A 12,191-nucleotide genomic window follows, 5' to 3' on the forward strand; every position below is an offset into this window, starting at 1 on the left:
ACATTGCATATGAAAAGAGTATAACATCTGCCAGTGGAGTTTCAAAATAAATAAATTTACGAGTTATTAAATAAAACTTATATAAAGGAAAAAAAATAGTTTTTGCTCTCTCTCTAAACTTTTGTCAATAATGATGTGCCCTTTTGCTCGACTGCTAAAGTAAATTAATATAAAATTTTTCGTTATGATAAATTGCCTTTTTAATGGACAACAAAAGGCTGTTAAGGGCTGTATGATTTATATAGATTAGCTCTGATTCCAAAAGTATCAGTCAACTACTACTGACCGTTCGACCCCTGCCAAATTGAATTTATAGAAGGTAATCTACATCTTTCAATTTACTGCTAGCTGTCAACTTCACACCGATACGTGACCAGATTGGGTTTCAAACAGCGTCCCGATGACGTGCCAAGCTTTCAGACTCAGCTTTGATATATTCAAAGCTGCCACATCCCATATTTTCAATCAAGTACAGGAAAAGTTGTGACAGCACCTTACCTGTTTGTGGCACTAGCCGATCTAATTTGAAGGTTATTGTTGGTAAATGAAAAACATGTGGTTCACAGAAACGTTAACAATTAATTTTATTTTACTTTTAAATTAGTATAATTTTTGTTTTACAGTTAAATTTTGCTCACAATTAATTTGTAAGCTCTGGTGTCCCAAAATATGTACGAGCAGTACAGTGTTGTAAGGGTAAAATCGTATCGCGGACGAACTTTAAAACTTGTCTGAAGTTTAAAAACAAACTTGTCTCCGGTGTAACACTACTTGAGAAGTAGCGATACCCTTTGCAAGAATGTCTTACGTATTTTTTTATGTGTTAAACGTAATCGAAGAATTTTTTTCTGTACCTTATGTTGGGAATTTAGCTCCCTATTGGACGGTCTGCGGTAAGCTGCAACCCAATCCAAGTTGAAACATTGTAAATGAAAAACTATTTGGACTGCTCGGGGCAGGCCATTTGGTAGAGAAACTGGACTAGTGTGCGAGTCGGCCGTCCAGTCATGCGTCCGGCAGCCAAGTAAGGAACGATGCCATACTTGCTCAGTAGCCCAGTACCAAATGTATCCAAGTGCGCCCAGTCACTGCAAGGTACGAGTTCATGTAGAACGGCAGCTGCCAAACACGATGAGGCCTCACCACAGCCATCATTCATCAAATCGTAGCTCAAGCACTCAGCTACGCGATTCCTATAGAATCTCCACAGTGGGAAACGCCACAATCGATCACCAGTTAGTGAGCCGGCTCTTTGGAATTGCTTCCAAATATAATGCGAGTTAGACCAAATACCCGTGGCCCCGCCGCCTACAGCTTTTTTAATTCCAGAACACATGGAACCGACATCGACCACAAGTCTTGGCTTGTATGTAATTTGACCATATAACATGGGATCGGCTATAACAACGACTCCAGTTCGGCTCACATTTCTTACGGCCATTGATTTCGCATTGAGTAAGGTAACCACATCTCCAGGCTTGCATGACATGCCAGAAGGAAGGTTCTCACACAGAGGCAGGATGGCCGTAATGTTGATTGGCAGCGATAGCGCAGCGGCTGCTCGCATGGATGCCAAGATGACAGCAGCGCCTGCCATATCTCCGCGGCATTCGTCCATACCCTTGCAGTCTCGAAGATTGATGCCACCTGAATTAAAAGTTATACCTTGGCCCACGAGAAGGATAGGCTTGTCCTCTGGTGCGGTACCACAATAGGCAATCTCGAGAAGAACGGGTGGTTCACACGAACCTTTAGCTACCATCAGGAATGAGTTTAGACGCTGCTGCTCAATCCACTCCATAGTCCTTACTTCGACTGTGATGCCACATGGACATAGAGCATCCACAGCGGCCTGCGCAAAGATAGTCGGCGTCATACAGTTCGCCGGAGCATCGGACAAACGTCTAGCCAGATTCTGTGCCTCTGCCTTGAAAAGACCACGTGTCCACGAGTCCATATCAGGTGAGCCGTGCAGCTCCAGTTTGGGAACAAGTTTCCGGTATTTCTTAGATAGGTTCTCATCATATCGCCAAATCGCAAGGGCAGCACCTTCGGCTGCCTGTTCTGGATAGTCCATGTTATCCACGTGTACTTCTATGCACTTCATTGTCTGTAGTGAATGGGCGCCGATACCAGCGGCAACGCGAACATTTTCCATTCCTTCGTCCAGCATTTCTAGCTCATTGAAAGCTATGCCTTCCAGCCCAAGTCCCACAATACAAATGGACCGAAAATCTGCGTCCACATTGTTGAAAACTTTACCGCGTCCCAATCGTCCCGTTATTTTTGTTTCACATATTAGTTCGGACAACTTGCCCTGGACGCGATCATCGAATTTCTCTCCTGCAGGAGTGAGTCTTGGTCCCTTACCGCTTTCCTTTTCATAGAGTCCTACAACAATGCCCTTGCCTCCTTGCTTGTTAGCTTCGCAGGAAGCGAAGCGGAAGAATCCAGACCGAGCTAGGCATCTTGGAATGATTTGCCTCAGGACTCTAGTCATCGACGGTGCGCTCAGCATTCTGAGTTGTCCACGAAATGGAAGCATCGTAATATTTTGTTTGATAAGTGTGTTTTCAAAAATTATTACTTTTTGGATTGTTTCCGCGTTCACAAAAAATATTTTATATCACACTTCACGAATGCAGAAATACTTTTTGTAAAATGACGAAAATTCGAAAATAAAAATTTACTGGAGCACTGATTTACACGTAAAAAACAAACTAAGGACTACCGGAACATACAGAACAAAAGATCTAACTTTGTGTGCTACTGAAAAGTAAATGAAAAATATAATTATTAAAAGTATATAGGATGCTAAAAATACGCAAGGCTTGCTACGATAAACAATAAATATCAAATTTTCAACTAGGGCAAGCTTCGAAACTTCTACGGTTGCTTTTCTTTCAACAGTTTTGTTAACATCAATATTTGAGTTACAGACAGGCAGACTAAAACTGGTATATAAATAAAGGAAGTAACAGTGACGTCGCCGAGAGTGTCCGACTCTGAACAGGACAGACGTGTGTGGCGTATAATTGTTGATTAACTTTTCTTCTAGATGGACCTTCCTAATCAGATTAGGAAAAGTACTTGTAAGTAGTTTATAGTTGTGCAGTATGCTAAGTTTAGAAACTAGTACAGGCTGGAATCCACAATAAGGAAATGGGATGACTGCTTATGCTGTACACAAGTATACATTTAAGTGCCAAGTCTCCAGCTTTTGTAGCTTACGAGATCTGTGCGTTCATACGGACGGACAGACAAACATGAGAAGATCGAGTCAGCTCGTTGTCCTCATCACTATGGGGTCTTTCACGCCTCGTTCTGCCTGTTACATCTATTGTCCCCAAACCATTATTTCATGCGTGCCCATTTTCAATGGCTTCAAGTATAACAAGTAAAAAAATGATAGTCGGGGGTGCCCAAATTACCCTAAACCCCGACTAATCTCTGTTTTTAATATTTTCCATTGGTTATATCTCGCGTAAAAAAAGAAGAAGAGACTTTGACATTGGGTCACCAGGACTCGAAACAACTTCTGCTAAACGATACGCATCAATTCTACCTACACCGCTACTTCATTAAAAACAAAAGTAAAAAATCTAGTCGGAGGTGCCCGAGTAGGAGATCTGTGAACCCGTCCGATCTGCTGACAAATATTTTACATAGCTTATATTCAGCATAACAAAGAAAAACTGACATTCGGATACACAGGACGCATCAGCTCCACCAACACCCCCTCCTTATTAAAACAAAAAAAAAAAGGAAGCACTAGTCGAGATGCCCGACTAGGAAATATCCTAAACCCAGTCCTACTCTCGTTTTTGAATATACTCCATAGCTTGTATCGAGCATTAAATCGAAAAAAAAAAACCGACCCAGATTCTCCTCCTACGCAACACGCATCTCTAGTCGGGGTGTCCGACTAGGAGTTAAACTGATCCCCGTCCTATCTGCGTTTTTTAATATTTTCCGTAGTTTGTATCGAGTATTAAAAAATAAAAATAAAAACTGGCATTACCACAAAAAGATTTGCACCCCCACTTTTTACGCTACTTCATAATTTAAAAAAAAAATAATAAATCAATAAAAACTGTCGTCGCCGCGAGGAGCGCCGCCTTTAACAACGCAGCCACTGCACTGCTTACTCAAGCAGTTGCAAATTTTGAGTTAAGTAGCGGCTAATAATTCAGCACAATTCAATCGCAATTTCGATTCTTCGAATAGAAAAGAATACACGCATTTGAATGTATGTGTGCACACGCATAGGAAAAATGCGTGAGCGAGGCGTTGCTGACATGTGCTTTTGCAAATTGGCCAAACGTTTTGTTTAATAACTTCTGTTCTACTTAATGGATTTTAATGAAATTTTCAGCATATCTACATATTCTATTGGCTTGGTTGAGATGCAAACGTCTTCACATAATGGCCCCAGTTCCAACTAAACTTAAATTCTAAGAATTTGGGGGAATTTGGAGCCGGTATCCAAAATCTAATTGCATAAAATATACATAAAACTAAATACAAAATTCGGAGACTATCTTGAGACGTCCGAGATATAATTTATTACTCTTCATTTCAATAATGTTTTTATTCGATAACAATAAAATGCGAATAGTTACCGAACATTTGAAATAAGCTCGATATGCACGTGCTATACACGGATCTACAACAAAATTCAAGTCTCTAGCTCTTATTTAAGCTGAGATCGACGCGTTCACACATACGGACGGACGGACAGACAAACAAACAGACAAACAAACAGACAAACGGACAGACAAAACGGCTCAATCGACTCGGCTTGTCGTCCTGATCAAAAATAGATATACTTTATGTGGTCTGCCACGCCTCCTTCTACCTGTTACATACATTTACACAAAACCATTATACCCTGATTTCCCATTTTCAATGGGATCAGGGTATAAAATCAATAAAAAATGTCTCCTCCCTTGCGGACCTTTACGAGCATACGAGCGTCGCCTTTACCAACAACGCCACTGCACTGATTATGCAAGGAGTTTCAAATTTGGAGTTAAGTAGCAGCTGATAATAGACATGCAAACTTCTTCACGTATTGGCCCTAATTTCAACTGAACTTAAAATGATCATGTTTTAATGGATAAGAATTAAAATGAAACAGTAATTGTTGGAAATAAAATTTATATGCGCGTGCCCAGACAGATCTACTACAGTTTCTAGCTCTTTTAGGTTTTAAGACCGTTGCGTTCAAACATACGAACGGGCTTACGGACGGACAGACTGACAGACGGACGGACAGACGGAGCTAAATCAACTCAACTTCTGATCTTGATATACTTTATGGGGTCTGCCACACCTCCTTCCGCCTGTTGCATGCATTTCAAGAAACCCATTATGCCCTGTTTTCAATGGGTTTAGGGTACAGTAGAAAGGTAGATTTGTCGCTAATAGCTAATAAACTGTGGAAAATATAGATTTTACGGACATACAAATATTCCCTTTACTTTTTCAGTCACTTTCGCGCTACATTCTATGAATACACTATTGGTCAGTCGTATATGAATAGTGCTAATGGTATGGATGATTATATCATCTACACAGGAAAATAATTCTCGGATTTTCAAACTCACCTGTTAATGTCTAATAGTAAATTCCTTATAGTGTGCGCTTTTAATGGAAGGTCACGGTATTAATGTGGATATTCCTTTGTAACTAGTTGCGTGAACCTTCAACGTATCCGTAACAGAATTATTTACGGAAAAGTGTGATTGCCAGCATCAAACCTGCGTTTCGAATTGTTTAGTCTTGATAATTTGTGTGCGAAAGGTTTTCAAATATTTCAAGTGACATTGAACTAAGTTATTTGTCAAGGTTGCTATGTCTAGAAAATAAATGGGAATAGGAAACTAGACTACTATTATATTATTATACTATATGGCCTTTAACACATCATCTGCTGTTGTCCATAAATATTAAAAGGTATTTGAGGATTATGGGGAGCCTTCGGCCTATGATAAAATAATTCTCAAAATGTTGAGAAATCTTTTTCAGGCTGACAAAGAACAAATACGTTTTCTTGGTGACAGCAACATTTGGCCACATTACTTGCCCACCAGCATAGAGTTAACAATAAAGTTCATAAAGATTGTTTAATTTTAAGTATGCGCATTTATTACTTAAGCTAACGTGAATAGGTGCCGTACATTAAATTTTGATTTGGCAAACTCATCAATTTGGAGCTCCCATTTACTCGTCTTTAACAAACAGATTCGTCTCGTATTTAATGTAGTTCATATGGGAATCAGTAAGAGACGCAAAAGCTCCAGTGAATTGCAGCAAGTTTCGCCCAACAATGCTGCAGACCAGATGCTGCAGATAGAGCAGCTGGACACGAACATGAAGTAGAAGAACTTCCGGCGCCGAGGTGCAAAAGTGTTGCATTACCAGATTAAGTTGAGCATAATTGCAAAATTCATTCATTACGAAGGTCGACAGCCACGGCACACTAAACCAGGCAAATATGCGTTTCGGCAATAGGTCCCACTTAGACGGAGGCTTGACTCTGCTGCGCAACCAGTTCAATTTTACCTCGGTTGCTGCAGAGATTAGATGGGGACGGTCCAGCTTAAGCTCCTCGTCAAAAGTACGTTCTTTTTTTCTATCGACCTCTCGTTGACAAAGCCAGATCCCAATTACGAGCAGAGCAGAATTCATGACTGCTTGCCAAAGCATTGTATGATGATACTCATAGCCCAAATAGAGGTTCAGTTTACGTGAGAGCCGTAAATTGATTGTCTTAATGCTCGCATGGGCCTCAATGGTGGGCTTCAAATGTGCACAGATGTGCAATAAAGTTAAAGCCAAAAATAAACAAACATATGCAAATTTTGATAACATTTTACTAAACGTTTAAGTAGAAACTTAAGTATTCTGTTCAGAATGTCACATTTTGTTTTTGACAGTTAGTGACTACGATAACTTTGCTTCCGCCTCCTGCGCTGCATCTTCGCATACAATTGGCCTGCAGTCACTTTCCTTTAAACAGCGTTTTAACAATATATCCTACAATTTCATTGACCATAGTATCCCGATTGTTTTTGGTTACATGAAAAACGATCGAATCGGACGCTTTTCTAATATCTTCGACAATCGGAATAGGTTGACGTGTTTGTAAGGGTATTGTTGCTAAGATGGGTTGATTCTGGTCACGTAGTTTCTTAATGGCAGTTTCAAAGCGTTTGCTTAACAATTCCATTTTTCCAATTTCGTCAATAATGATCAGCTGTTGTGGCGTGAGAAGTGAAGCCGAAGGTGATGCAAATTCTAAAAGTGGCAATGTCATATTCTCCAAATCCGAGACGAAAACAGCATATTTGCCCACCTTGGGCCGACGTATGTTATCTCCCGGGTTCTCCCTTGCTAAAATTCCACGTGCACCACTCAAAGAAACCACATCGAAACCAATTCGCTGGCCAGACACTCGGACCTCTTCAGTGTAAAATCCCTTCAGTGTGCAATATTCACTCAATTTGCTGCATATTTTGCGAACCAACGTTGTCTTCCCGATTCCTATAAACACATTTTAATTTTAGTAAGCATACAATTATAATTTCAGCGTTTACCTGGTTGTCCAGTTATAATAAAAGCCGTTATTTTGTGGCTTTCCATATGTTCAACTGATTTAATAATTATCGCTTTTATCGATAAATTAAAATGTCACACTTAGAACGTTTTGTGTAGTTTCTCGAATGGAATGACCATACAAATATCAGATTTCTGCTTACAAGTTATATTATCTTGACATATGACATGACCTGAGGTCTATCAGCATTCTATGCACAAATATATTATATATTAAAAACTTTGTGTGCACATTTTAAAAAACAACTTTGCATATAAAACACTCATAAGTATATTATTGAGTTCACCTAGTCGAATTGATATTGGATCATAGGGTCTAGCGTATTCGTCTAATATCTGAAATATATTTCGATAAGACGTTCCCAACTATATCGATATATATCGCGTACTCCATTGGTATACGGTTTTTAAAAATTAGCAAATGTAGTTAACTTAAAATACCATAATTATGAATTAGTCTTTTAATATGTTATGTAAGCAAATAGAGCAACACTGACAAAATTACACAGCACTGGTACTACTATCGTTATCGCTTTACAGCCGTCCCTGTGTGGTGGTGGCTAGACGATTGACATCATATGTTAAATGTGTGTGTTGCTTGGCGGCTTTTTGGCAGCGTGAATTTTCATTTTTGCATTAAAATTTTGATTTATGTTGCGTGACATTAGCGACAACACGCACAAAAATGGAGTGTGCAATGGCGCATGATTTAGAAAATAGTGAACAACGCACAAGCGATGTGGCCACAGGCTCAATTTCTTTTGAACAACTTAATTTAAGTCGAAGCCTTTCAAAATGCCTGCAGGCTCACAAATTTTTGACGCCCACAAAGATTCAAGCAGCCGCAATTCCCATGGCAATTGCTGGAATGGGTAATACTGTAATTATAATTTATATTTAAATATAAGAATAAAGTCTCTTTTTAGATCTGTTGGTGCAGTCAAAAAGTGGAACTGGAAAAACTTTGATTTATGTGCTGGCCGCACTGCAAAAGATGGATAAGTCGGTGCCCAGTCCACAGGCTTTGATAATTGTGCCAACCCGTGAGCTGGCCATACAGGTGGAGGACACTGTTAACGGCTTGACGAACAATATGCGTAACAAAAGTGCTTATCTGGGTGTTAGTTTTATTGGCGGCACTGATGTGAAGCGCGATCGTATGCGTATGGCTCGAGGACGCATTGTAGTGGGCACACCGGGACGCCTGCTTCATCTCATACAGAACAACGTATTTAACACGTCGGCAATCAAGCTGCTCGTATTGGATGAAGCAGATCAATTGTATTGTACTGATTCTTTGCAAAAGGATGTGCAAACGCTTGTTGCATCGCTGCAGCCCGGTAGTCAAATAATTGCATGTAGCGCTACCTATCCGAATGATCTAGACGAGCGTCTAGCCAAATTAATGAACAAACCAGTGCTAGTCTCTAACAGTGAGCGAGCCACCGTACTGCTAGGCGTTCGCCAATTTGTCTATGAATTACCAGCTCAAGCGAACAGTATGCAAGAGATAATGGCTAAGCTGGAAGCGTTGCAGAAGATATTTGCCAAAGTCTCCTATGAGCAAGCTATACTTTTCGCTAGCTCGCAGAGTCGAGCTGATTCCTTTCGAAATTATTTGCAACGGAATGGTATTGAATGTGATCTTATGTCTGGAGCTATGAAGCAGAGCGAACGCTTAGTGACATTCCAGGTACACCAATCATAAATATTTAAATCAGTTCTTTATTTACCTAATATTTTTCCATGTATTTAGGCCTATCGCCACTTCAAAATGCGCACAATAGTAGCCACTGATTTGATGGCACGAGGTGTTGATTCATCTCATGCGAATTTAGTTATTAATTTGGATCCACCCAACGATTTGGTTACCTATTTACATCGCATTGGACGTGCTGGGCGATTTGGCTCCAAGGGCATTGCCATTACATTTATTTCCTCGCCACAACAGTGTCAATCGTTTAAGCGTATTATTGCTGAAGCTGGCACTGGTATGTCGGTGCTGCAATTTCCAACAGATAGTCGTGCAGGCTTCAATTTTTGGGATTACGCTTCATATGATTTTCCCTATTATCTAAAAACCGAGGCGTGTGAGCAAGAGGAAAATGAGCTAAAGCGAATTAAACAGCGCTGGAAGACACCTGGCGATGAAGGGAACGTACTTAATGCAATCGAAATTTCTGATAGGCATTTTGAAAATGATGAAAATACTGCTCAAAATCACACGGTCTCTGTGGATTCGCAGAAATACTTAATTAAAACCAATGATGTGATTAACAATATGGATAAAGAACCAATTGAGGCTAAACAAAAGTCAACTGATGATCTGCTCAGTGTCAAGTCTCAGATTAAAAGTCTCCTGAATGAGCATGAGAAAAAGCTCAATGTATTTACTGTTGAAGAAACACAAGGACATTCAATTATTGAAGAAAATAAGGAAAACATCATAGACAACCAAGTAAAATACCAAGCATTGGACGATGCCAACATAGCTCACAAAGCAACTGGAGAAGTTTGTGGGAAACTTGCAGGACCTCAAGAATTAACAATTGAACTTGTAGAACTAACACCTTCGACAGAAATGCCTGGTGCAGCACCAAATTCAATTAATACAAAAACCTATTGCCTCGTTGCACCTACTGAGAGTACTTCGACTACTTTGCACCCACAGGGCGTATCGAACACAGTCGATGATGCCAGTAGCATTATTTCCGATAGTATGGAGAATGATTATGACAGCGATGCTTCCTACACTAGTTGCTATTCTGATGGCGACTTGCGGATCATCTGGCAACGCGCATTGTCCCAGCAAAAACTGCAAAAGCGACGACAGCGCAATGCCCGACGCCACATCTACTTATATCATAAACGGCGCAATATGCGAAACGTGAAAGAGTGCACCTATGAATGTGACATAGAGGATGAAGGACAACCAGAGGTAATTTCGTTGAAAGTTAACCATGAATTCTACATTGTCAAATATATTAAAAAGAGCTATCTAATTCAGGAATGGCTGGATGAACCGAATGAAAAAGAACTGCACCAGTTACAGGCGGCGCATAGTCAACGACCTCGAAAATTTCAAATAGACGTGAGAAAATTGATCCGAATATATAAGGGAATAATTTAGTAACTTTTTGTTTTACATAACTTTTGTTTTACATTTTCAGAGACAGTTGACTTTAATCTCAAAGGAGCGAAAACTTTTAGTTTTCCTGGAAAAGCTTGATAATTTTCAACAACTTAAAAAAGGCTTTTACACTCTTCTCAATAGAAGGAAATTTGATGCACAATGGTCTGCCAAATGGACAGACCTAATATACGATTCTATATGCCACTTGTACTATGTGGATCATAGCAAGTCAAAGCAGTTAAAGAAATGCAGCTTGCCGAATATTCCCAATTTGGACAACTATAATAGGCTAATAGATATCATTAAAGGACGTTCTTGCTCACAACAGCCATTAAGCAAGCTGAGCGTGCATGTTAATCAACAACTAAATATACCACCTGACAATGGAGGAGGAGCCAATAATAATGCTGGCGATGCTTACTCTGTGAATTCAGATTCAGGGTCATCCTATGTGCGGCGAGAGGTATTGGTACCCGATATCAATGAGAACAGCGAGAATGACAGTGAGGACGCTGATAGCCTGGAGCCGTATTCATCGAGCGGATTTGTGGAATCAGCTGAGAGCGCATCCTCGGGCATTGATACTTCGCAGTATGAAACAAATTCCTCTATTACCTTGGATTCGAATGCGTACGAGGGAGAGGAAGAGGCTACTAATGATGATGATGATGAGGCCGATGACGACTCTGACGAATTGAGCAACGCTAGTCGGACGGACACTGCGTCATTGAGTACTCTTACAGCGGACAGCGAAGATAATGGCGATGAAATATGTACTGAAACCGAAAGTGAGCAAGAGAATACGGGAAGCGCTGCGAATATAAGCAATGAGCTTGCCGTAGCTCAAGCTCGCTGGCAGTATTTATTTCAGATGCAGTATCAATTTATTGCTAGCTATGTTAGCAATTATATGGCGACATATCGCAGCCAGAATTAAGTACTTTTTTTCATATTCAAGCGCTATGAAAGCGCGATTCCTAGTCTCGAAAGTCTGACAACTACAGAAACTCAGGCATTATATTTTCTTTTTGAAATGAAATGGAATACTTTCCAAAAAAATGCTGAATCAGCTATTTGTAAATTAGTTACTAAAGTGAGCATTTCTTGCTATAATATGAAATGTCGGTACAAACGGAGTAAATCATATTCTAAAGAATTACATGAATATATCTTTCGTTATAACAAACTTGTAAAACCACCAATAATTAAATTGCAAATGAATTGCAAAATCATTTTATACTTATTTTTCTAAAAATATAATGTGAAAAAATGATGGAAACTAAAATCAATTAATTTTAATGTTATGAAGTGCGAGACGCATGCATGTAATTTAAAGAGTTAGTTTGCTACTCTTTAAACAAATATGAAACAATATGCGTTTCTTTATTCAATATTTATTATTGTTTATTCAAATATCTGCATCCAATATTTGAAAGAT

The 12,191-nt window shown here is 39.6% G+C and overlaps 3 protein-coding genes and 1 pseudogene across 3 annotated transcripts; 1 reads left to right on the forward strand and 3 right to left on the reverse strand.

Annotated features, from left to right (window-relative positions):
- Window positions 1-811: 811 nt before the first annotated feature.
- Window positions 812-5,832, reverse strand: LOC111597457 (annotated as a pseudogene).
- A 291-nt stretch (window positions 5,833-6,123) lies between these two features.
- LOC111597458 lies at window positions 6,124-6,970 on the reverse strand. Its single transcript, XM_023312207.2, has one exon. The coding sequence runs from the start codon at window positions 6,874-6,876 to the stop codon at window positions 6,226-6,228; it is 651 nt and encodes a 216-aa protein (XP_023167975.1). The 5' UTR covers window positions 6,877-6,970; the 3' UTR covers window positions 6,124-6,225.
- Window positions 6,971-7,000: 30 nt separating this feature from the next.
- Window positions 7,001-7,813, reverse strand: LOC111597459 (nucleoside-triphosphatase THEP1). The gene is made up of 2 exons (XM_023312208.2): window positions 7,602-7,813; window positions 7,001-7,548 (listed from the first exon to the last, which is right to left on the reverse strand). Exons 1-2 carry the CDS (start codon window positions 7,645-7,647, stop codon window positions 7,007-7,009), a joined length of 588 nt encoding a protein of 195 aa, XP_023167976.1. The 5' UTR covers window positions 7,648-7,813; the 3' UTR covers window positions 7,001-7,006.
- Window positions 7,814-8,187: 374 nt separating this feature from the next.
- Window positions 8,188-11,982, forward strand: LOC111597456 (probable ATP-dependent RNA helicase DDX20). Its single transcript, XM_023312205.2, has 5 exons — window positions 8,188-8,492; window positions 8,547-9,313; window positions 9,377-10,558; window positions 10,628-10,711; window positions 10,791-11,982. The coding sequence occupies exons 1-5, from the start codon at window positions 8,306-8,308 to the stop codon at window positions 11,688-11,690; spliced, it is 3,120 nt and encodes a 1,039-aa protein (XP_023167973.2). The 5' UTR covers window positions 8,188-8,305; the 3' UTR covers window positions 11,691-11,982.
- Window positions 11,983-12,191: the final 209 nt, after the last annotated feature.

Source organism: Drosophila hydei, unplaced genomic scaffold (genome assembly GCF_003285905.1).
Source record: "Drosophila hydei strain 15085-1641.00,03,60 unplaced genomic scaffold, DhydRS2 tig00000001-arrow-pilon, whole genome shotgun sequence".
NCBI classification, from domain to species: Eukaryota; Metazoa; Arthropoda; class Insecta; order Diptera; family Drosophilidae; genus Drosophila; species Drosophila hydei.